The sequence below is a fragment of the Aotus nancymaae genome, unplaced genomic scaffold (genome assembly GCF_030222135.1).
Source record: "Aotus nancymaae isolate 86718 unplaced genomic scaffold, 86718_ANA_hifiasm-v0.15.2.pri h1tg000064l_1, whole genome shotgun sequence".
Classification (NCBI taxonomy): Eukaryota; Metazoa; Chordata; class Mammalia; order Primates; family Aotidae; genus Aotus; species Aotus nancymaae.
This window is the reverse complement of record NW_026988479.1, coordinates 20790493-20817449: the sequence shown is the minus strand read 5'-3', so window position 1 is coordinate 20817449 and position 26957 is coordinate 20790493. Positions and strand designations below refer to the sequence as shown.

Genomic DNA, 26957 nt, shown 5'->3' with positions numbered 1-26957 from the left:
AACAATAGGAAGTTTGCCTCCTTATGAGAGATGAATATAGCCAATATAATTAATTATAGGTTTAAATTTTGTAGACAGAAATCTGTGCTTGAAAGTTTGGTACAGAAGGTAGCAGCATTAGATTCTCTCCCTTTTTTTTGAAACATTCTCTTTGAATTGAGCAGGTCGTCGTCATTGGAGCACTCACATGGATAGTCCAGAGCAGTGAATGGTTGTGATTTTTTCATCTTGACGTTGGAGGGTGCATTCTAAGTTGCTGTTGTACACTTATTCCTTCATCACAGATAAGGAGTATCTGATTTTCCCCAGAAAAGTGTCAGGGAAACTGAATTTTGAGTTAAACATTTTCTGTAGGAATTCTGCAAATAGAAAATTGAGATCGACTTTAAAAGATTTATTGACACTAAGAAAAGAATACATTTTCCTTAATTTTTTGTGTGTAAAAAATTTTCTTTTTTAGATGAATCAACAGGGATCATCTACAGAAAGAGGATTGCAGTCTGTCAGAATGTGGTTCCGGAAATTTTAAGGAAGGTAAGTTCATTTTAAAATTTAATCCCAGTTGTAACATTAATTTTTTTCATTTTTTAAAATTATACTTTAAATTATACATGTGCAGGTCGTGCAGTATTATTACATAGGTATACACATGCCATGGTGGTTTGTGAGTAATTTTTAATAGTCACGGAAAGGAACAGCATTTTCTGATGTATAGGAGCATTAGAAACTTCCTACTTCTCTTACTTCATAGCCTTCTGAGAAAGAAAGCCCTTTCTTATCCAACCTCAATTTTAGCAGAAGTCGCTGGAGATACTTTGTCTCTGTCTCACTGCTTATGAAGGACTCTTAATGGACATAGAGATGTTGTACAGTTATTTTAAAGATACTTTGGGCATTTTACATGAAGTGACTAATCTGTTCATGGTGAGAAATGACTCTTAGGTGAGAATAATCGGAAATGGGAAGATTGTAAATATTTAGTCTCATCTTTAGTAAGGAAGAGAAAAACTTCAGTTTCTAATTCACTGTCAAAGATAACAGTTGTTTCCCAGAGTATAATGTTCTCCATACCCTCTGTAAGTCTTTATGTGTATAATATTGATGATGAAATCTTTATGATAGCAAACTGTTTTCTCTCTTTGAAGTCCTTAAGCACTCTGGTGATTCTTTGTTGGAAAAAGGTGAGTGGAAATTTTTAATCACATTGCTTGAACCATAGAGGGATTTTCAGTGGGAGTCCTTTTAGAGCTATGAGGAAGTCAGAGGAAAGCATCTGGATATGCAGTTTCAAACAGGTCTCAGAGGGTAGTTTCAACCCGAGAGAGATTCTGTGTATGATGTTGTGATATTCCATTCTCAGGCTGCTAATAAAGACATACCCGAGACTGGGTAAGTGATAAATAAAAAGAGGTTTAATGAACTCACAGTTACACATGGCTGGGGAGGCCTCACAATCATGGTGGAAGGTGGAGGAGGAGTAAAGGCACCTCTTAGATGGCAGCAGGCAAGAGAGCATATGCAGGGAAACTGCCCTTTATAAAACCGTCAGATCTCATGAGACTTATTCACTATCATGAGAATAGCATGGAGAAAACCCACCCCCATGATTCAGTTACCTCCCACTGAGTCTCTCCCATGAGATGGGATTATGGGAGGTACAATTCAAGATGAGATTTGGGTGGGGACACAGCCAAACCATATCAGATGTGGAACCCAGCTTGGCTCCTGCTGACTAGCTTGCAAATTAAATTGCTGTATGGTATATGGAACAAATGGCAGCTTCCATCACTTCCTTATCATGGTTTAAAAGACTGTCACATTCTTCAGTGTAATAAAGCTGATATGACAATGAAAATGAACTTTCTTTTATTTTCCAGATGGTAAAACTTGTTGCACTGTAGCAGCAAATTATTACTGGCTTTTTCCAGAGTGTGTACCCTGCCTTTGCACTCTATACTCACTCTGAATCTATTATTTAAAAAGGCATTCAACTTTGTCTTGTGTCTCAATTCTTAAATAATTTAAGGACACCTTTGACTTGTACAATTCTGCCTTTGTAGTTTTCCATGTCTTCACCTAGGAAACCATACATTTTTAGGTATTGGACAGAGTTTAAAATGAAGAAAATATTTTACCTGATATTGTCCTGCATGTGAGCCTGTAAGTGGGCTCAATTAGAATCCATCAATTAAAGAAGGCCATAACCAGCCTTAGAGGAGACACAAAGGAGGCTGATAATTTGCTTAGTGTTTAGCAGTTAGGGAAATTAGGCCAGGGACTGTATAGCCTACATAAATCCTGGGCCATTTGCATGTCCTCACCAGCACTTAGTAAGGTCATAGTATATTTGATTATCAAAGACGTACAGCCACTGGTGAGCCATCATCCATATATCAGGATTACTTGTCCTTTTGGTTATCCAAGACTGAGAGTAACTCTGGATGCAGTCCTTTTGTGGCCTGCTCTTCCTAAATTGAGAAAGCCATTCTCTTTCTGTTGGACAGGTAAGCATTTTGAAAGTACCTAATATCCAATTAGAAGAGGAGTCATGGCTCAATCCTCGGGAAAGAAACATGGCTATACGGAGTCACTGCCTTACATGGACACAGTATGCATCCATGAAGGAAGAGTCTGTCTTCCGGGAAAGTATGGAAAACCCAAATTGGTAAGACTCGTGTGTGTGTTTGTGTGTGTGTGTGTGTGTGTGTGTGTGTGTGTGTGTTGGATGCAGGGATGGCACATGAGTACATACATTAAAAAGCTATGGTTCTATACTTATGACCTCTCTTTATAACTCATACAAATCCCACATTATTATATTTTTTAGTCCACACAGTGATTAGTGAATTTTTTGCAGGGGAGTTCAGGAAATGACAGAGCTCAACTCGTGTCTGACCATTCCTCCCAATTCTGGTGTCTTTTCACTCTCTCAAGAAGCAGTGAATGTTATCAATTTGATGAATATTCTTCTAGACCTTTAACAGATACCTTTAGATACTTACATATATACTCATAGAGCCTGCATAGTGTTGTTTTGTGTATCTTTTTAAACATGTATTTTAAATTGTAAATTATTTTGTAAATTATTGTGTTTGTAAATGGTGCACTTCTTTTGTTTACTTAACAGAACATTTCTGAGCTTAATTCATGTGAGATACAACTATTTATTTAAACTATCACATATAATTAAATCCTGTGACTATATGACATTTTATGTAGCTCCTACTTTTTTGATAGACAGATGGTATCTAGGTTCTTTTTTTACAAACAGTACTACAATATTTGTGAAGCATATGTTCCTTGTATATGATCCTTTATATTATGTACGAGTTGTTTCTCTATGGTAGATTTTTTTTTTTTTTTGAGATACAGTCTTGCTCTGTCACCTAGGCTGGAGTGTGGTGGCGTGATCATGGCTGAGTGCAGCCTCAACTTTTTGGGCTCAAGTGATCCTCCCACCTCAGCCTCTTGAGTAGCTGGGACTATAGGCATGTGTCACCACACCTGATTAATTTAAAAAATTTGTTTTGTAGACACAAGTTCTCACTATGTTGCCCAGGCTGGTCTCAAACTCCTGGGCTCAAGTGATTCTCCTAGATCAGTCTCTCAAAGTGCTAGGATTCCAGGTGTGATCTACTGTGCCTGACCTAAAGTAGAATTTTTAAATATCAGGTTTATTAAGATATTATTTGCGTACAATACAATTTACTTTTCTTAGTGTACAGTTCTTTGAGTTTTGACAAACATATAGTTGTGCCACCACTGCCACAATTAAACTATAGAAAATTTTAGATAGATTTAAAACAGTTAATATTACAAGACCAATAAATGGAGAAAGAATATTTCTTTCAACAAATGGTGCTGGGATAATTGGATATCCACATATCAAAGAATGAAATTAGATCCCTACCTCATGCAGAATACAAAATTAACTCAAAATAGATCAAATACCTAAATGAAAGAGTTGAAACTATAACACACTTTGAAGAAAATATAGATATAAATCTTTATGATCTTGGGTTAGGTAATTTCTTAGATGTGATAGCAAAAGTCTAAGCAGCAAAATTAAAAACAGATAAAATTGATTTCATCAGTTAGAAACTTTTGTGTTTCAAGGGACACTGTCAAGAGGGTAAAAAACAGGCTGGGCACAGTGGTTCATGCCTGTAATTCTAGCACTTTGGAAGGCCAAGGTAGACCAATCACTTGAGGCCAGGAGTTCAAGACCAGACTGGTCAACATAGCAAAATCCCATCTCTACTAAAAATAGAACAATTAGTCAGATGTGGTGGCACATGTGTATGTTCTCAGCTACATGGGTGGCTGAGGCACAACAATAGCTTGAACCTCGGAGGCAGAGGTTTCAGTGAGCTGAGATCGTACCACTGCATTCTAGCCTGGGCAACAGAGCGAGACTCTGTCTCAAAAAAAAAAAGACACACAATAACAAGTGTGGATATGTGGAGAAATTAGAACCTTTACATGTTTCTGATGGGAATATAAAATGGTGCATCTGCTTGGGAGAACAGTTTTTCATATCCTCAAAAAGTTAAACATAGAATTGCCATTTGACCCAGCAGTTTCACTCCTAGGTCCTTCAGGAGAAATGAGAAAATGTATGTCCATACAAAAACTTGTGCAAAACTTTCATAGCAGTGTTATAGTAGCCAGAATGTAGAAACAAGCCAATGTCCATCAACTGATGAATATGTAGCCAAATGTAATGTATCCACAAAATGGAATATTATTCAACCATAAAGAGGAATGGAGTGCTGATTCATGGTTTACCATGGACAAATTTTGAAAATATGCTAAATGAAAGAAGCCAGTTACAAAAGGGCACATATTATATGAGTCCATTTATTTGAAAAGTCCAGAATGTTTAAATCCATAGTGACAGAATGTAGGTTATTGGTTGCCATGGGTTAGGGAGAGAGGAGAGTGATGAGTGACTGCCAATGGCACGGAGTTTCTTTTTTGGAGTGATGAAAATGTCTTGGAATTAGTGTTGATGGTTGCAGAACTCTGTGAATATACTAAGCCTCACAATTTTATGGTAAGTGAATTATATCTCAATACAGAAAACTATATAGCTGATTCTTCGGACAGCTATATATGTACTTTTATTAGTTTATATAGCATCTTAGTTTGGGCTGCTATAACAAGAATACCATAGACTGAGTGGCTTGCACAATAAACATTAATTTCTCACAGGCCTGGAGGCTGGGAAATCCATGATCTAGGCCGTATTCTTGGTTTGCAGATGCTGCTTCCTTATTATGTCCTCACGTAGTGTATAGAGTGAGTTCTAGTCTTGATCTCTTTTTGTAAGGACACCAATCCCATCATACAGGCTCTACCTCATGGAAACTACCTCCCAAACACTCACTGTCTTTGTAGACAACCATCCCATTGTAGGTTAAAGTGTCAACACATGAATTGGGGGTGGCAGGAGAGGACACCAACATATAGTCATAGCATATAGAGTCTGTCACATTGCCTTCCAATGTGTTAATATGCCCCTTGTACACTGATCAGCAACACATGAAAGTGTTCATTGCCTTACAACATTGTCAGCACTTAGCATTCACATGCTTTTTAACTTTTGCCAACATAATGGGCAAAAAATGATTAATTTTTTGGAGATACGTTTAAAAACAAGCAAAATAGAAGCACTAAAAGTTAATAGTGATTATTGCTGTAAACTGTGGTTGCTGTGAACAGGATAATTTTCTGTGTTTTTTTGTTATTGTTCTGTATAGTTTGAATTTTTTTTTATTATATACTTATCAGTTTAATGGAAACAGTAAAGCCATCAAGCCCAAACAACTATAAATCAAAAAGCTAACATCCATTCTTAAGCCCAAACACTTGTCCAAATCATTACTGCTCTTCATAACTTTGGTCCTATAGTGATAATTCTAGGATACTGCAGCAGCCTGCTGAGTGGGTATGAAAGCCATGTCTTATTAGCATCAGAGGTGGGCTTGCTCTGAAACACTCACTAGTTTTTCTTTCTTAGTCTCTCTCATGATAAGAGTTTCACATAGGGCATAGATGTTTGGGATTAAGTGTAAAGGCTGTGGCCAGATAATAGAGCTCCTTTCTTTGTATGTAGAAATAGAAGAAGTATGGAATTGGCTGATTTTGTGAAAAAAAAAAAAGTCATCTACTTTGTTTTACTTTAATTTTTGCAGATATTTGAGCTACTAGCTAGTCGTAAAAGGTGAATTAAATCTTCATCTGTGATATGTAAAATGATAATTAGCTCTGAGAATCCAGGGAGGATATCCTTTAGGGACAATTTTCCTTTTTGTGTTTTTCAAAAATTATTTTAAAAATGGTCATTCTGATTCTAGAAACAGTGTTGCATGTGTCTTGTAAAAACATTTTTTTCTTTTTTTTTTAATTGTACTTTGGGTTCTGGGGTACATGTGCAGATCATGCAGGATTGTTGCATAGGTACACACATGGCAATGTGGTTTGTTGCCCCCATCCCCCCATCACCTACATCTGGCATTTCTTCCTATGTTATCCTTCCGCAACCTCCCAACTCTCCTGATGTCCCTCCCTTGGCCCCCCCGCACCGCCAACAGACCCCAGTGTGTGATGCTCCCCTCCCTGTGTCCATGTGTTCTCATTGTTCAACACCTGCCTATGAGTGAGAACATGTGGTGTTTGATTTTCTGTTCTCGTGTCAGTTTGCTGAGAATGATGGTTTCCAGATTCATCCATGTCCCTACAAAGGACACAAACTCATCGTTTTTTATGGCTGCATAGTATTCCATGGTGTATATGTGCCACATTTTCCTTGTCCAGTCTATCATCGATGGGCATTTGGGTTGGTTCCAGGTCTTTGCTATTGTAAACAGTGCTGCTATGAACATATGTGTGCATGTGTCTTTATAATACAGTGATTTATAATCCTTGGATATATACCTAGTAATGGGATTGCTGGGTCAAATGGAATTTCCATTTCTAGGTCCTTGAGCTGAGGAAGCACCACACTGTCTTCCACAATGGTTGAACTAGTTTACACTCCCACCAACAGCGTAAAAGTGTTCCTGTTTCTCCACATCCTCTCCAGCATCTGTTGTCTCCAGATTTTTTAATGATTGCCATTCTAACTGGCGTGAGGTGGTATCTCAATTTGGTTTTGATTTGCATTTCTCTAATAATCAGTCATGAGCATTTTTTCATGTTTGTTGTCCTCATATATGTCTTCTTTTGAAAAATGTTCATATCCTTCGCCCACTTTTGGATGGGTTTGTTTGTTTTTTTCTTGTAAATGTGTTTTAGTTCTTTGTAGATTCTGGATATTAGCTGTTTGTCAGATGGGTAGATTGCAAAATTTTTTTCCCATTCTGTTGGTTGCCAGTTCACTCTAATGATAGTTTCTTTTGCTGTACAGAAGCTCTGGAGTTTAATTAGGTCCCATTTGTCTATTTTGGCTTTTGTTGCCAATGCTTTTGGTGTTTTAGTCATGAAGTCCTTGCCTATGCCTATGTCCTGAATGGTTTTGCCTAGGTTTTCTTCTAGGATTTTTATGATGTTAGGTCTTATGCTTAAGTCTTTAATTCATCTGGAATTAATTTTAGTATAAGGTGTCAGGAAGGGGTCCAGTTTCTGCTTTCTGCACACTGCTAGCCAGTTTTCCCGACACCATTTATTAAACAGGGAATCGTTTCCCCATTGCTTGTTTTTGTCAGGTTTGTCAAAGATCAGATGGTTGTAGATGTGTGGCATTGCCTCTAAGGCCTCTGTTCTGTTCCATTGGTCTATATCTCTGTTTCGGTACCATTACTGTAGCTTTATAGTACAGTTTGAAATCAGGTAGTGTGATGCCTCCAGCTTTGTTCTTTTTGCTTAGGATTGTCTTGGCTATGAGGGCTCTCTTTTGGTTCCATATGAAGTTTAAGGTGGTTTTTTCCAGTTCTGTGAAGAAGGTCATTTGTTGCTTGATGGGGATAGCATTGAATCTATAAATTACTTTGGACAGTATGGCCATTTTCACAATATTGATTCTTCCTAACCATGAGCATGGAATGTTTCTCCATCTGTTTGTGTCCTCTCTTATTTCATTGAGTAGTGGTTTGTAGTTCTCCTTGAAGAGGTCCTTTATCTCCTTTGTTAGTTGTATTCCTAGGTATTTTATTCTCTTTGTAGAAATTGTGAATCAGAGTTTGCTCTTGATTTGGCTCTCTGTTAAGCTGTTATTGGTGTATAGAAATGCTTGTGATTTCTGCACATTGATTTTGTATCCTGAGACTTTGCTCATGTTGCTTATCAGTTTGAGATTTTGGGCTGCAATGGTAGGGTCTTCTAAATATACAATTGTGTTGTCTGCAAAAGAGACAATTTGACTTCCTCTTTTCCTAATTGCCTACCCTTTATTTTTTTTTTCTTGCCTAATTGCTCTGGCTAGAACTTCCAATACTAGACTGAATAGGAGTAGTGACAGAGGGCGTCCTGGTCTAGTGCCAGATTTCAAAGGGAATGCTCCCAGGTTTTGCCCATTCAGTATGATATTGGCTGTAGATTTGTCCTAAATAGCTTTTATTATTTTGAGATATGTTCCATCAATACCTAGTTTATTGAGAGTTTTTAGCATAAAGAGCTGTTGAATTTTGTTGATGGACTTCTCTGCATCTATTAAGATAATCGTGGGGTTTTTGTCTTTGGTTCTGTTTATTTGGTGGATTACCTTTATAGACTTGCGTATGTTGAACCAGCCTTGCATCCCTGGAATGAAGCCTACTTGATCGTGATGGATAAGGTTTTTGATGTGCTATTGCAATCGGTTTGCCAGTATTTTATTGAAGATTTTTGCATCTATGTTCATCATGGATATTGGCCTGAAGTTTTTTTTTTTTTTTTTTTGAATCTCTGCCAGGTTTTGGTATCAGGCTGATGTTGATCTCATAAAATGATTTGGGAAGAATTCCCTCTTTTTGTATTGTTTGGAATAGTTTCAGAAGGAATGGTACCAACTCCTCTTAGTATGTCTGGTAGAATTCAGCTGTGAACCCATCTGGACCTGGAGTTTTTTTGGTTGGTAGGCTATTAATTGCTGCCTCAACTTCAGCCCTTGTTATTGGTCTGTTCAAGGTTTCAACTTTTTCCTCGTTTAGGCTTGGGAGGGTGCAAGTGTCCAGGAATTTATCCATTTCTTCCAGGTTTACTAGTTTATGTCCATAGAGTTGTTTGTAGTAATCTCTGATTGTAATTTATATTTCTGTGGAGTCAGTGGTGATATCCTCTTTATTGTTTTTTATTGCATCTACTTGATTCTTCTCCCTTTTCTTTTTAATCTGGCTAGTGGTCTATTTTGTTGATCTTTTCAAAAACCAGCTCCTGGATTTATTGATATTTTGAAGGATTTTTTTGTGTCTCTATCTCCTTCAGTTCTGCTCTGATCTTAGTTATTTCTTGTCTTCTGCTAGCTTTTGAGTTTTTTTGATCTTGCTCCTCTAGCTCTTTCAATTTTGACGATAGGGTGCCGATTTTTGATCTTTCCTTGCTTCTCATGTGGGCATTTATTGCTATACATTTCCTTCTAGACACTGCTTTAAATGTGTCCCAGAGATTCTGGTACATTGTGTCTTTGTTCTCATTGCTTTCAAAGAACATCTTTATTTCTGCCTTCATTTCATTGTTTATCCAGTTTACATTCAGGAGCCAGTTGTTCAGTTTCCATGAAGTTGTGCGGTTCTGAGTTAGTTTCTGAATTCTGAGTTCTAATTTGATTTCCCTGTGGTCTGAGAGACTGTTATGATTTCCTTTCTTTTGCATTTTCTGAGGAGTGATTTACTTCCAATTATCTGGTCAATTTTAGAGTAGGTGCCATGCGTTGCTGAGAAGAATGTGTATTTTGTGGATTTGGGGTGGAGATTTCTGTAGATGTCTATTAGGTTTGTTTGGTCCAGATCTGAGTTCAAGTCCTGGATATTCTTGTTAATTTTCTGTCTCGTTGATCTGTCTAATATTGACAGTGGAGTGTTAAAGTCTCCCACTATTATTGTGTAGGAGACTAAGTCTCTTTGTAGGTCGTTAAGAACTTGCTTTATGTACTTGGATGCTCCCTGTATTAGGTGCGTATATATTTAGGATCATTAATTCTTCTTGATGCTTTGATCCTTTTACCATTATGTAATGCCCTTCCTTGTCTCTTTTGATATTTGTTGGTTTAAAGTCCATTTTATCAGAGAGTAGGATTGCAACTCTTGCTTTTTTTTTTACGCTCCATTTGCTTGATAAATCTTCCTCCATCCCTTTATTTTGAGCCTATGTGTGTCCTTGCATGTGAGATGAGTTTCCTGAATACAGCTCACCAATGGGTTTTGACTTTTTGTCCAATTTGCCAGTCTGTGTCTTTTGACTGGGACACTTAGTCCATTTTTATTTAAGGTTAATATTGTTATGTTTGAATTTGATCCTGCCATTTTGATCCTAGCTGGCTGTTTTGCCCATTAGTTGACACATTTTCTTCACTGTGTCAATGCTTTTTACCATTTGGTATCTTTCTGGAGTGGCTGGTACTGGTTTTTCCTTGCCTTGTTTAGTCCTTCTTTCAGTACCTCTTGTAAAGCCGGTCTGGTGGTGACAAAATCTCTCAGCAATTGCTTGTCCATAAAGGATTTTCTTTCTCCTTCACTTATGAAGCTTAGTTTGGGTGGATATAAAATTCTAGATTGAAAGTTATTTTCTTTCAGAATGTTGAATATTGGCCCCCACTCTCTTCTGGCTTGTAGGGTTTCTGCTGAGAGATCTGGTGTGAGTCTGATGGGCTTTCCTTTGTGGGTAACCTGACCTTTTTCTCTTGCTGCCCTTAGCATTTTTTCCTTCATTTCATCCCTGGTGAATCTGACAAGTATGTGCCTTGGGGTGCTCTTCTTGAGGAATATCTTTGTGGTGTTCTCTGTATTTCTTGGACTTGAATGTGGCCTGCCTTGTTAGGTTGGGGAAGTTCTCCTGGATAATATCCTGAAGAGTGTTTTCCAGCTTGGATTCATTCTCTCCATCATGTTTAGCTACACGTATCAAATGTAGATTAAGTCTTTTCACATAATCCCATATTTCTTGGAGGCTTTGTTCATTTCTTTTTCTCTTTTTTCTCTAGTCTTGCCTTCTTGTTTTATTTCATTTAGTTGATCTTCAATCTCTGATATCCTTTCTTCTGCTTGGTCGATTTGGCTGTTGAAACTTGTGTATGCAGTAGCAAAGACCTGGAACCAACCCAAATGCCCATCAATGATAGACTGGACAAAGAAAATGTGGTACATATACACCCATGCAATACTACGCAGCCATAAAAAATGATGAGTTCGTGTCCTTTGTAGGGACTTGGATGAATCTGGAAGCCATCATTCTCAGCAAACTGACACAAGAACAGAATACCCAACACTGCATGTTCTCACTCATAGGTGAGTGTTGAACAATGAGAACATGTACACTCAGGGAGAGGAGCATCACACACTGGGGGCAGTTGGGGGGGTTAGAGGAGGGACAGCAGGGGGTGGGGAGGGATAACATGGGCAGAAATGCTGAATATAATATATACCTAAAGTAAAATTTAAAAAAAGCATTTTTTATATATATATATATATATATATATATATATATATGAAAAAAGAAACTCTTGTATGCTTCTCAGAGTTCTCGTGCTATGTTTTTCAGCTCCATCAAGTTGTTTATATTCGTCTCCAAGCTGTTTATTCTAGTTAGCATCTCATCTAACCTTTTTTCTAGGTTCTTAGTTTCTTTGCATTGGGTTAGCACATGTTCTTTTAGCTCTAAGAAGTTTGTTATTATCTACCTTCTGATGCCTGTTTCTGTCAATTCATCAGATTCATTCTGCATCCATCTTTGATCCCTAGCTGGTGAGGAGTTGTGATCCCTTGAAGGAGGAGAGGCCTTCTGGTTTTTGGTGTTTTCATCCTTTTTGCACTGGTTTCTTCCCATCTTAGTGGTTTTATCTACCTGTGGTCTTTGTAGTTGGTGACTTTCAGATGGGGTCTCTGAGTGGATTTCCTTTTGGTTGATGTTGAAGCTATTTCTTTCTGCTTCTTAGTTTTCCTTCTCACAGTCAGGCCCCTCTGCTGCAGGACCACTGAAGGTCCACTCCAGATCCTGCTTGCCTGGGGATTATCTGTGGGGGCTGTAGAACAGCAAGGGTTGCCACTGGTTTCTTCATCTGCTATCCTCATCCCAGAAGGGTACCTGCCAGATGTTGGCCTGAGCTCTCCTTTATGAGGTGTCTCTTTGGGTATATGGGGGTCGAAGAGTTGCTTGAGGAGACAGTCTGTCCCTTATAGGAGCTCAAGTGCTGTGCTGGGAGCTCCGTTGTTCTGTGCAGAGCTGCTGGGCAGGTACCTTTAAGTCTGCTGCAACTGAACTCATATCTGCCTCTTTTCCCAGGTGCTCTGTCTGAGGCAGGTGAGCTTTGTTTATAAGTTCCTGTCATGCTGCTGCCTTTTTTCATAGATGCCCTGCCCCACACAGAGTAGTCTAGTCACAGTCTGCAGCAGAGGTGTTGCTGAGTTGCTGCAGGCTCTGCCCGGCTGCTGTGTGAACTGTCTCGGTAGTGGTGGACTGCCTCGGTAGTAGGGGATGCCCTTTCCCCGACAGAACTGGACGACTCTGGTTCCAGCTGCGCTTGCTGCAAAACTCTCAATCCAGAGCATCCTAGATTGCTTGTTTTGTGGGGGTGGTACTTGTCAAGCCTGATCACCTGGTTTCCTGTCTTAGCCCCCTCCCTTTCAGTTGAATGGGTGGCTCTGTCTCCGAGGCGTTCCAGGCGCCAGTCGAAAAGGCCGCCCAGACGTATGTGAGTTTCTGTGGCCGATGCGGCACCGGCTGAAACTGCTGCACTGAAAACTCGTGGCGCCTTTCGGCCTGGGAATCTCCTGGTCTGTGGGCAGTGAAAACTTGTTTGGAAATGCAGTGAGTGCTCACCCTCTGCACTGTTTTTGCTGGGAACCGCACTCTGGAGCTGTTCCTATTTGGCCATCTTGGATCTCCTATTAATTTTTTACCTATTACTATTTTAATAGGTAAAAATATTAACCTGAGGAAAAAAAGGAAAAATTATCATCACCTGGAAATAGTGTCTCTTTACATAATTTTCTTGGTCCATTCCTAATTGGCACTTAGATTGTTTCTTTTTGCTCTTACAAACAGTATTGTGATGAAAATCTTTGTGATTACATATTTTCCCACTTATTCAGTTACCATTTAAGGTAGATTGAATAAAGTGAGTTTCTCCATCAAAGATTATATGCATTTTATATTTTGGTACATATGACCAGACTTCTGTATCAGGTTTGACCTGTTACACACTTTTTTCTTTCTTTGATTTGTTGTGTTCTAATCTTCTCCAAAACACTGCCTTTTCTATCATTGACACAGCAGACTAACATTTATTGATGCGTACTATGTCAAGGTCAAAGCTATATCTTTCATGTGTATTCTTTTGAGGCTTAGGCTAAATAATTTGCCCAAGGTGATACACTCAGTAGATTGCTAAGCCAAGATACGAATGCAGGTATCTTAGACTCCACCTTGAGCACAGTGGTGAGGCAGGAAAATGAATATTTACAAAGCATGGGTTTATCTTGTTCTGTAGAGTGCTTTGAATCCCAGGAATGAAGAATGGGTTTTGTCCTTTGAGTAACAAGTAGCCACACAAGAATGGGTTTTGTCCTTTGAGTAACAAGTAGCCACACAAAGGTTTCTGAGTAGGCACTGATATGCTGAAAGCTGGGATCCAGATTCTAGAGAACTTACGTTTCCTTAGCTCTTGACATGGATTTAGAAAGGCATTTTAGGCAGACATTCTAAATAAATGGGTAATGAGGTGGGGTGGGGGCATCCAAGAAAGAGTCATTATTACTTTAATTTATTCCCTTTGCTAAGGAAATATGAGAGTAATGGCTAGCCACTGCACCCAGAATACAGACAATTTTTTTTTAAATGGAATAAAAAAGCTGTCAGCACTGCTGAGTGTAAAATTAGACTTTCAAGCTGTGTGTTGGTTAGCAGGTGTGGGTGTGTGACTAGAAACCAGATGTCACTCTGTCCCTGTGCATGGCCTGTTGGCTCAATTCAGAGATGGGCCCAGAATAAGTTTCCTTTAGATACTAAGCCTCGCTCTATGTTCTCTTTACATACTTCTGATTTTGGCTTCCCACTGACATCTCTACAGTTGTGGCACCTTCTTGGGTGAGAGCTACATTGGGCTTTCCCCCATCTGTACTCTCACGCAACTGGAGAGCTCTAATATGCTTTCTCCTTTACTAATTTTATCTGATGTTGTCTTCCTGTAGTTTTTATGTAATGGAATTTCTATTCTTTCCATAAAAGATATGGGAAGATAGGGGATGTCCTGTTTCTCGCTCATCTGATTCTCCCAGAACCCAGGTTGGCACTCCATGCCTCAGGGAAGTCTTCCTGTATTTACTTTATCCCTTCTCCTGTATCAGTTAGGCTGCCTTTTGCTGCAAGTAGCAGAAGCCCTGACTCAGACAATACCAGCCATCTCTTACATGTGTTTGCTGTGTGCAGGCACTGCTCTATGTGCTGGATGGATACATGTATATTTGTGTGTATATATGTGTGCCTATATTTAATCCTCATAATAACCATATGAGGTTGGAACCATTATTATCGTTGTTTTACAGACTGAGGCTTAGAGATGTCAAGTAACTTGTACAAGATAAGATGGCCAGTAAGTGGCAGCACCAGATTCAAACATGGACTGTTTGGCTTTAGAGTCTAAGCGGTTGGCAGCTACAGTGCCCTTCCTCTTACTAAGGAACTGCATTATCTCATAGCCAAGTGTGCAGTATTTCTGTAGCTCTTATTCTTTTGGCTCTACCTTTCTCTGTATGTCCACTTCGTTTTTTTGTTTTGAAGTTTGGATTCCTCATGACTGTCAACAGCATCTAGGGTCAGCATACTATTTGTCCGCATTTAGTGAGAGAAAGAGCTATGTGGAGGAGGGAACCTGTCTTCAGCCATGAGGAAAAAAGCCCTTCCGCTGATGCTGATTGAGTCAACTTAGAATACCTGCTCCCCCTGACCAATCAGAGTGTTTAGAGGAATGATATGGGTGTATTGGTCTTGACCAGTCAAGTTCTGCTTCTGGAGCTGGAGGTGAGGTCATCCCCTCTGAAACACATGGGCTGCATGTGGGACAGGTAGGCACCTGAACAGAAATAATTGGGGTATAATAGAAGGGAACTCTGCACACCTTTTTTCCTCTTCATGTTTTCTTGGCACCATATTACCCATTATCTTTGTTTTGCTTTGGAAGTAATGGAAATTCACTACTGCAGATGATTACAGGGATATTTCTGTATGAGTCATTGGGATAGTAACCAGGAATTGGAAAGTCAGCAAGACCTAAGGCAGCCTCATAGTCTCTTATTTTTCCATGACTGGTTACTTTGCCTAGTAATTTATGGATCTGTTTTTTTTAAACAGCCAACCTGACTCCCTCCAGACCTGCACAGGGTCTCTCATGTCCTATGCCACAGTAACTGAGTAGGCTTCTGTGTTAGAATCCTACCTCTGGGCTAGGCGTGGCTCAACACCTATGATCCCCACATTTTGGGAGGCCAAAGTAGGAGGATCTTGTGGCCAGGAGGTTGAGACCAGGCTGGCAACATAGCAAGACTTTGTCTCTACAAATAATAAAATAATTAGCTGAGCATTGTGGCACATGCCTATGGTCCCAGCTACTCAGGAGGCTGAGCTGGGAGATCACTTGAGCCCAGGTGGTCAAGGCTACAGTGAGCTGTGATCCTGCCATTGAATTCCAACCTGGGCAACAGAGCAAGACCCCTGATATGGTTTGGCTGTGTCCTCACCCAAATCTTATCTTGAATTGTAGCTCTCAAAATTCCCATAAGTCATGGGAAAGACTCAGTAGGAGGTAATTAAATCATGGGACAGGTCTTTCCTGTGCTGTTCTTGTGATACTGAATAAGTCATGAGATCTGATGGTTTTATAAAGGGGAGTTCTCCTGCACAAGTTCTCTCTCTCTCTCTTTTTTTTTTTTTTGCCTCCTGCCATCTAAGATGTGCCTTTTGTCTTTTGCCATGATTGTGAGGCCTCCTCAGCCATGTGGAACTGAGTCCATTAGACCTCTTTCCTTTATAAATTACCCAGTCTTAGGTATATCTATTGCAGCATGAAAATGGACTAATACAACCTCTGTCTCAAAAAAAGACAGGAAAAAGAAGAATTCTACCTCTGAGACTGTAACTGTGTGCCCTTGTACAATTTATGTCACGTATCTACTCCTCAGTTTCTTCATCTATATCATGGGAATGATAATCCTTTCCCAGAGGATGGTTGTAAGAATTAAATGAAGTCATACATAGAGAGGGCTTAAAATAGCGCCAGCCCATAGTGGTCAGCAAGTATTAGTGTTTCATATTATTACTTTTACAGTTGTTATTTTCATAATCTTAAAAATTCTGATAACTTTTGATTCTTATTCTCAGTATGTATTTAATATAGAAGTAGTTTTTGTAATCATTTACGGTTACACTGCAGAAATACGTTCATGTTGGGGTCTTGCATTCCCTCAGTACACATCTTTGGGGCTACGGGTGCCTCAATTTGAGAGGCATGGGACTGGGAACCTTGTATTTTAGTTCCAGAGTGAAACTTAAGCTCTGGAGAGAATAGTATTCAGGGTCAATGCAAGCACTTTGCATGGATGAATCTGCTCACATTTCTGGTGTTCTTCTAGTTTCATGCAGTGATCTTGGCAGTTGTAGAAACAGGAGCATCACATAGGGTCCTCTGATGCACTGCTTGAGTGTGTAGAATGAGAGACGCCACACTCATGTTCTGCTTTGCCTTACAACACTTGGGCCAAATCAGAAAAAAAAGTGGATCTTAATCTGAAAAGAAGAAAAAATTAAAGCCAGCTTTTGTGGGAATATACTTTACTATATAGAGCAGGACATAGGCATTTACTTTAGAAAGTAGAAATGAAGTGTATTATTTTAGATGTTTTCAGAAGGAGGAAAAAGGTCATGGTTTTTACCCTCAGAAATCTTACATTGAGATAGATTTGTTAATTTCTTACTATTTTGTGTTTATATCTGTTCTTTAAAATATATTTATTTGTTAGTTTCTGGTTCTTTTCTTATTTATTACCCCTTTCCTTTTAATAGGTATTTGTTACATCATGTGGGAATATAATTGACATGCATTTGATTTGGTTTTAGTAATTGACATTTGCTTTATCCAAGTACTGCAATGTAATTCTGAAAGATAATCATCTTGTAAAAGTATTTTCTTGGGCTTTGCTCTTTCAGCATATATGTTTTTATGCTAAGTAAAACTTTTCTGATATCTTCAAGTTACTACCATCAATGGAGACCCATTCTATTCATGATTTTGTGGAGCTGGATTTTTCCTGCATTTGAGTAACAAGATTCTTCTTCTGTACTTGGCACAGCATCTCAAAGGCCATGTCTTCAGCCTTCCACATCTAAAAGCTTTTGCTTAGCCTCTGATGCTTATTTTTGACAATATAAATGCTCACCCAGGCCGGGCATGGTGCCTCACACCCATAATCCCAGCACACTGGGAGCCTGGGGAAGGTGGAAAAACAAAAGCTCTCCCAGGGCCCAGCATAGGCTCATGGCCAGGTTGAGGCTGGCTCTTTGTCTTAAGGTGCTTATTGCCTCATTGCATGAAGACCGTTTTAGGGCCCCATTTGGCCCCTTTTCTCCTGGGCAGAGTGGTTGGGCATAGCTGGGCCATGGCAGTGCATCAAGACTTGAAGGACCAGGCACAGTGGCTCACTCCTGTAATCCCAGCACTTTGGGGACCAAGGCAGACAGGTTGCTTGAGCCCAGGAGTTCTAGACTAGCCTGTGTAACATGGAGAAACCCTGTCGGTCTACTAAAGATACAAAAATTAGCTGGGCATGGTGCACATGCCTGTGGTCCCAGGTACTTGGGGGCGCTGAGGTGGGAGAATTGCTTGAGCCTGGGATGCGGAGATTGCAGTGAACTGAGAGTATACCACTACACACTCCAGCCTGGGTGACAGAGTAAGACCATGTCTCAAAAAAAAAAAAAAAAAAAAAAAAAAAGACAGCAACAACAACAACAAACAAAAAAAAAACCTCAGCCTAGCAAAGTATGTGTTAATAATATTGAATATATCCCTTGGATATGTTGATTCAACATTTATAAAGTATCAAAGAAATTTCTCCTGGAATATAGTGAAAAACAAGCCGAAATCAAACTTAAACACAGATTAAATTAATGAGAAGCTGTTCTTTATTTTATTTTATTTTATTTTATTTTTTTTTGAAAAGGTTCTGCCTCTGTTGCCCAGGCTGGAGTGCAGTAGCACAATCAGTTCACTGCAGCCTTCAACTTCATGAGGCTCAAGCAATTCTCCCACTTCAGCCTCCAGGTAGCTAAGTAGCTGAGATATAGGTATGTGCTATCACACCTGGCTAATTTTTTTTTTTTTTTTTTTTTGTAGAGACAGGGTGTCACTGTGTTGTCCGGCTGGTCTTGAACTTCCAGCCTCAAGTGACCCTCTCTCCTTGACATCCCAAAGTGCTGGGATTATAGGCGTGAGTCACTGTACCTGGCTGCAGCTGTTGTTAGGTGAATACATTTTCACTACTACTGAAATTACTCATGAATATTCTTCACTTGAATAGATATGTATATAACTTCTTAAATGTTTTATTTTTGAATTTCTGGATTAAAATATCCCAAGTGTCAAGTGTTCATCTGAAAAATCACAAATAGTATAATTTGCATGTGCTGAGGGCTAATTGGGCATATTTTTTGGTGTCCGTTTTTTCCCCTGCTCTAGAGTCTTTTTAGTTTTTTTCCATGAGTGAATTCGGTAGTCTAGTGACTTCTGTGTGTTTTTAAGATTGGCACTGGCCTTTTTGATTGACCTCCAGACTTGCTTTTACTGAAATATTAAAATACTCTGGCTCTGCTGACTTAGGAATTATTTCTAAGCCCAGCCCTGGCACTAAAGGGCTTGAGGGTATAGTTAACCAATAGCCTGAATAAATACTACTGTATTCATCCCAAAACATGACTCCCTGTGCTCATATTGACCTTGATTTCTAGTATACCAGTGGATAATCAAACAATTAGCAGAAAGCATCACCAATTATGAAAAGCCAAGCAGTGGGGCCTTTTCTATACAAAAATAACCATGTGGGCTGGAGCTTTATTTTTGGCTTAATAAGACTGCCCTCCAAAAGATACTCATTTGCCATTAGATGTTTGTGTTTATATAATCAGAGTCTCCTCTGGTTTTTATCCTGTACTAATTGTTTTGTGGTGGCTGTGCACTGAGGTCACAGTTTACCACTGTATTCCTTGTATTCAGCATAGTGCTTCGCTCACAGAAGTTGCTCTATCACCGTTTGTCTTATGAATGATGAATGAAAATCTGCTAAAGGGGATGCAGATAGTACTTGTGGGCTGAAATGGGAATGGCAGAGGGGTTGTGGGTGGGAAAGGTAAAGAGAAGAAATTTGCTGCAGGATAAGTGCAAACTGGGGAAGCCCAGTAAGATTTGGTAGGAAATACCATATAGAGAGAATCTCTACATTGAGCCAGTAATATGGGAGCTTCTCTTCTTGTTTCTGCTTGGTCAGTTTATGTACTCTTTGACTCTGGCAAGAGTGATAAAACTGGCCTGAGCTCCCTCACAGAGTGATGTAAAGACTTAATAAGATAAAAAATAGACATGATATGCACATTTACAAAGCACCAAATAAATGTAAGTTGTTGGATCTAATGGTGATTAAATGTTGTTTTCAAAGTACAGTGACTGTTTAAAGTTACTAAATTTGAAAAGTAGAGTAAACTGTTTTATTGAAAAGGAAAGTGGTAAGTGAGCTAGAAACGATGTTTAGCCAAGAGAGCATTTGATGACATTTATAAGTAGGAGCTTTTGAGATACAGTCAGACACTGCTTAACAGCATTTCAGTCTATGGCAGACTGCATATATTAAGGTAGTACCATAAGATTATATTGGAGCTGAAAAATTCCTATTGCCTAGTAACATCATAGTCATCTTAATATCATAGTGTGATGCATTACTCATATGTTTGTGGTGATGGCCATATAAACAAACCTACCGTGCTGCCAATTGTATAAAGTGTAGCATATACAACTGTGTACAGTACATAATATTTGATATTGGTGTATTAGTCTGTTTTCACACTGCTGTAAAGAAATAGCTGAGACAGGGTAATTTATAAAGGAAAGAGGTTTAGTTGACTCACAGTTCCGTATGGCTGGGGAGGCCTAGGAAACTTACAATCATGGCAGAAGGTGTAGAAGCAGCAAGCACCTTCTTCACAAGGTGGTAGGAGAAAGATAGAGCGCAGGGGAAACTGTCACTTTTAAAACCATCAGATCTCGTGAGAACTCCTGCACTATCAGGAGAACAGCATGGGAGAAACTGCTCCCATCGTCCAATCACCTTCCACCAGGTCCCTCCCTTGACACTTGGGAATTACAATTTGAGATGAGATTTGGGGGGACACAGAGTCAAACCATATCAACGTAATAAATGATTGCTTTACTGATTTATGTAATAACTACCATTTATTGTTGTTTTAAGGTATACTCCTAACTTATAAAATATTTTAAAAAGTTAACTGTAAAACAGCCTTAGGCAGGTACTTTATGTGGTGTTCTAGAAAGCATAGTTATCATAGGAGATGACAGCTTCATGTGTGTTATTGTCCCTGAAGACCTTCTGGTGGGACAAGATGTGGAGGTGGATGACAGTGGTATTGATGATCATGACCCCGTGTAGGCCTAGGCTAATATGTGTGTTGTGTGTTAAGTTTTAACAGAAATGTTTAAAAAGTAGAAAAAAATTAAAAAGAAAAAAGCTAATAGAATAAGACTGTAAAAGAAAGTATTTTTGTACAGCTGTACAATGTGTGTTTTAAGCTAAGTGTTATTTGAAAAGTGTGAAAAAGTTAAAAATGAAAAAGTTTATAAAGAAAAAGTTACAGTAAGCTAAGGTTAATTTATTATTGAAGAAATAGAAGTTTTAAAAATAAATTTAGTGTAGAAATATAAATTTTAAAAATAAATTTAGTGTAGCTTAGATCACAGTATTTATAAAGTCTAGATACGGTAATATCTTAGACCTTTGTATTTACTCATCACTCATTCACTGACATGCAGAGTGACCTCAGTGCTTCAGGTTCCATCATTCATGGTAAGTGTGTATCATTTTTTATAAATGGTATATATATGATATGTATCTTTTATACTGTACTTTTACAGTGCCTTTTCTATATCTAGATATGTTTATATACACAAATAACATTCTGTTGCAGTTGCATACAGTATGCAGTATAGTAACATGCTGTGCAGGTTTGTAGCCTAGGAGCAATAGGCTATACCATCTAGCCTAGGTGTGTAGTAAGCTATACCATCTAGGTTTATGCAGGTACACTCTATGATGTTTGCACAATGATGAAGTTGCCTAATAATGCATTTCTCAGAACATATGTTCATTGTTTAGTGATATATAATTATATCTTATTGGATGCCTGTTGACATTTTTTTTTCATCGTCCTTTTTCCTTTGAGTTGTTTTGAGTTGTATATTGGCCAAGATTCAGGGGGGAAGGTTAAAAATGTAGATTTACCTTGGTAATTCTAGTTTTGTATTCTGGGCTAGCTCCTGAAAATCAACATTTTTAACATTCTCCTGATGAATCTGTTGAGTAGCTAGATTTGGAATCCCTGATAAATAGTAAGTATCCCAAGGCCCCAGTGGTGACCAAACATACAGCAAGCACCCCTTTTGGAACTTCATTTTTTGTAAAATTCTTGATAATCTTATAAAGGGCGATCAGTTAATAATCTGACTAGCAAACACTAAACACTTTTTGGTGGAAGCAGCTGCTGAAAGGTCAAAATTCAGATGAGGGCTCTACTGAATTTATGCAAGAAGAATTATCAATGGAAATAAGGAATGAGGAAGGAAGACTTTAGTGAGTATGATTAGTGTCAAAATTGTATTGCATTTTCTGCTCTTAGGAAACACAGATGCCAGTTAATTTTTTTTTCTTTTGTTTGGTTAGCTCTTGCAGCTATAGGAAATCAAAAATTTTGTTATTAAAAATTGATACTTTATTAACCAGGTATTGAGATAATGCAGAATAACCTGAAGATTTCCAGATAATAGAGAGGAACCCGGTGACAATCTAGACTCAGGGTCTACCTCCTCCATCAGGCAGACAATCAGCACCAGCCATGAGTGGGATGCATGCACTGTTGGGCCTGATATCCCAAGACAAGCCTCCACTTGGGCTAGTTTACAAACCATTATGTATTTTGAAGCTTTGCCACCCACTCAGGATGCCCATAAGCTTTCATTAAATAGAAGCTTTTCTAGGTAATAGGATTGTGGGAAGGGACATGGGATCTGAAGTTAACTGTGTTAATAGTGGCCCTGTCACTTATTTTTGTGTGACCATAAGTAAGTTTGTGTCTCTGAACCTCAGTTTTTTCATCTGTGAAGTTGGGGTAATATTATGTATCTTATAAGATTGTTGTGAGACTAACTGAAATGCATGTATATAAAAAACAATACAATGCTTTACCACAATAGACTGTTAAAACATGTTAACTGTTATTGTTAATAATCAGTTCTTAAATACTATGTTTTAAGAGACAGAGCCAAACCGTCCTGAAATACATACCTGTATTAAGCTGCTGGGCCTTTGAGAGTCTACCATTTGATTTATTTCTTAGTGTATGGCATACTATGTTGATGCTTATTGTTAATAATTTAGGTAACAAGCTATTAGTTTCTGGGATGGGTTAGAAGAACAGCTCAGAAGGAGAAGGCTTAGGAGACGAGGTCAGAAAAGGATGGTAGAGTGGTTTCACAGTGGACAGTGTGGGGTAGCAGGGTGGGACAGGAGGCTGGGAAGTTGACAGGCTTCTGCTCCAAGAGCTTTGAATGTCAGAACTGGGGTGGGGAGGGGTTCATTCCCTTCATTGTCAAGTAGTTTATGGTGATTGAGTGCCACCTAGAAGTTAATGAAGTACAGAGTCTTGGAGGTGGCTGGGACTGAATTTTCACTGTGGGCATTTGACTTCTTAGCCACAGTGCTTCTTTTTTTTCTTTTTTTTTTTTACTTTAAATGGGAATAATAATGGTGGTTATAGTAGAACAGCATTATTGTTACTAGTGTTAGTACTGTTTACACACATTTGTTGAGTGCTTACACATACTACCTTGAGTGCTTTCCACATATTGTCTTATTCAACCTTGAGACTACTAATGAAATAGGTATTATTAACCCCATTTTACAGAGCAGACCAAACTTTACAGAGCTTCAGGAATTTACTATGTTGGTGGATAGGCAAGATAACATAAGATATGAATGTAGATGGTCTAATTCCAGGAGGCACACCTTCATTCCCTGTCTCAAAGGCATATATATAGTGTGTGTGATTTTACATGTATAAATATATGTGTTTATGTTAAGGCTGAAAACTGCATAGCATTTAGTGAGAGCTCTACAAATTGCATTGGTTTTCTGTGGAGGCAGTTATGTAAATGGGTTCAGACAGACAGCATGGGAGAGACTACATAGTTGGGGATGGTGGAGCAGCAGTGATTCAGTCAGGAAGTCTCTGCAGCAGTGTCAGGGCCAGGGAATTGGGCTGGAGTGAATGGGTAGTCTGACTTGAAGACCTTGTGTTTCCTTTGGGAACCCTTTCTGTGTGCTTACAGGAGAATGCTAAAAACATGATTAGAATTGAGATGTCATCACAACAAGAGTATCTGTGGAACATTTTTTTCCCACTCAAAGACACTTTAATTAGATTCCCATCATGAAAACAATTAGTCAAGATTTGCCATACCTAACCAGTCAATAATTCAAGGACAGGATCTGATTAAGAGCTTTTACTTTCCCAGAAATTGCTGTTTTGAGGATTCAGCACTGGTGGCTACATGCTCTGGGGATTAATTCCTGATCCATATTTCCCCTGAATTTTTTTATTTTCTCAAATCCAGAAGAAAACAAATTTTTAAATGACTGTATAAGCTGCCCTTCATTTTCACAAAGGTGTTCTGGGATTTGAGTTGCGCTTTCTCTGTCACAGTTCCGTTGGGTTCTGGTTTGAATTACATCCACTAAGTGGACAAAGCAAGAGATGAGACCGGCACTGCTTGAGTGGGTGAGCCTCACTCTCAGATTTTGTGAGTGGCTTATCCCTCAGCCAGGTGAAGGTTGTCCTCTGTTGATCTGAGCCGGTGGACCTCCTGGGACATCTGGTTTATTTTTCCCGACACAAGTATTGAGATGTACTATACATTTCTTCCCATCTTTTGTTTCTTCACTTTCTCTTCCCTACATTCCCTCTGCCTCTTCATTCTTTCCTTCGTAAAAGCATTGTTGATTTCCTACCATGTGCTAGTCTTTGCAATTAGAATTGAGGATGCAATGAAGAAAAAATAGGTACAACCATTTAGAAAAACATTTGGCCTGATCTATTAAAGTTGAAACTGTGCATGTGCTATGGCCCAGATAATTGAGTCCTGGATACTCCAGAGATACTTGTGCACATATATATCTGGATATAGTATAAACATTTTCATGACAGCACTGTTGATAATAGCTATAAACTGGGTCCATTCTAAATATTTTCTGTAGAGTGGATAAATAATTTGTAATGTTTTCAATCAGTAGGACATTATGTAGCAATGAAAATGAACAACTGCATGCAACATTGTGGATAAATCTTACAAGACTGAGCGTGTGGGCATTATTCGCCCTGTCTTAATAGACAGGCAGTGACATGATTAGTGTGTGCTTAAGAAGTTGACTTTTGTCAGTACGGAGTACAGGGAATCCATACTGGAGATACGGACCCCATTGGGAGGCACTTTGCAATGGTCCTGGAGAGAGAAAATTCTATGCCAAGCCCAGGCAGTAGCTGTAGTAAGGAAGAGAGTGACATGGATTGTTGAGGGACATTAGAAGTGAAATAAGCACAATCAGGTGACTTATTGGATGTTTAGATTGATAGAGAGGGGACCTCATTTAACTTGTTAAGATTTCTAATCTCATGGACTAGAAGGACAGTTGTGTCATTGACTGAGAGCAGAGGAAGACTAGGATTTTGAGGTGATAGATAATGAATCCTCACGGCATTAAGCTGTATGACCTTGGGCAAGTTATTGAACATCTCTTTGCCACAGTTTCTTCACGTATAAAAGAGAAAATAATTTTCAAAGCATAGCAACCTCAGAAGATAATACAGTGTCTGATCTAGAATATACACTGTTATGATACTGGTTTTTGAGGAGTAAGTATAACCTTGAATTTGTAATATCATGAATGTGAAGGAGAGTCTTCTCTGTAGGCTTCTAACAAATGCTTATTGAACTCATTCAGAGATGAAAGGCAGGTGAAGGAAAACTTGAATCATCCTTATATGTCTTGAGGATGATGAGACACTATGTACTTCAAGTACAGGATTGGGAGAAAGTCTTAGGACATAAACTACAAAGAAATGAGATTACATGATGTGGGGAAAGAAAAGCCAAGAGGTGATTTAATGAGACTTTAAATGAAGGGCAAGCCAGAAGTTAGCATGTACCTTTCCTGAAAATGGTTTAAAAGGCACGGAGCTATTTATAAAATGCTTTATCTATTTATATAAAAGTGATACTCAGGGCCTTATTATTCAATAGACTTTTTTGGTGATTGCCAAAGGAATACATGTTTTAACAGAAAATTTCTAAACCACTAAAAAGAACAAAGCAAGTAAATAACATATAATTCTAATGCCCTAATGTTAACATTTTAGCTCTGTTCACTTACTCATCTGTTCATCCATCCATCTATCCATCTACCCATCTTTTCTTTTTTTTAATGGAGCTGAAATTAAACCTAAATAGAGATGAATTCTAGTGTGAGGGATTTAGGTTAGCTATTTGTAGTAAGAAGAAAGTGTCTGATGTGCTTTATCAATGAGTTATTGAGGGAAAGTGCAATATTTTCTTCTCTGGCAGTCTTAAAATATAATAGGATAAACTCTCATCTCGTTGATGGCAAGGGCATGACCCTGCTTTACTGCCCTGTTATTCTCTGATATGTGGACAAAACCTGAGAGTGCTTTTCTGAGGACTTACTTCTCCCAAAAGTGGCAGAAAGAAATATTGGTTAGAATATGATGTAAGAGACTTTTATTAATCCCTCACCTACATTTGCCTTCAGGACTGAGGTCTGGAGAGTTCATCTCTCCCAAGAGTGTGAGACTGCTCAACTTCTCATTTCTCAATATTAAAATCAGTGTAAAATTCTATTTTGACTAATCCAGAATAAAGACGGGAAAGATTAGTGTCACCAGGATATAGTTTTACATGAGCAAATCATTTTAAATAGGCTTAAATCTAAGAGGTGAAAACTGCTTAGGCTGAAGGTATTTATGTCAGATTGGATGAGATAACTCGTGTGTGTGTGTGTGTGTGTGTGTGTGTGTGTGTGTAAGAGGGGGAGGAAAGAGAGGGAGAGAGGGGAGCTCTGAAAGCTTTTATTGTATGCATGATCTAAATGTAGAGGCTGCTGCTATTAGCGAGGTCTGATTAAGAGGTTTTAAAAACCATTTTGACCGAAATGACAGTTTGTTGGATCCAGTGTTTTCTCAGATTTTTTTTTTTTGTTTCAGTGTGCATGTTCTCATGTATCATGCATATAAACACATGACAACTATATATACAGGAGACTTGGCTCTCATTTCTTTTCCACAGAGATGTAAGGTTGGGAAAATGTTTTCTTTGTTGAATATTTTTGATTACAAAGAAATTGAATTAATTCATCTAACAAATGCTTATTGAACTCATTCAGTGTAAGCACTGCGCTGAAAATGGGGAATAGGAGATTGTCTAA

At 38.7% G+C, this 26957-nt stretch overlaps 1 protein-coding gene across 19 annotated transcripts in view; it reads left to right on the top strand.

The window, feature by feature from the left end:
• Positions 1-26957, top strand: part of PRELID2 (PRELI domain containing 2) — an 856521-nt gene that overhangs the window by 14752 nt on the left and 814812 nt on the right. For 18 of the 19 annotated variants that reach the window (XM_064366453.1, XM_064366452.1, XM_064366460.1 and 15 more), the window contains 2 exons: positions 461-534; positions 2505-2665. In XM_064366453.1, coding sequence (XP_064222523.1) covers positions 461-534; positions 2505-2665 — 235 coding nt within the window. Of the gene's footprint in view, positions 1-460; positions 535-1145; positions 1182-2504; positions 2666-26957 lie in introns of all 19 variants that reach the window. The other variant, XM_064366470.1, reaches the window with a different exon arrangement.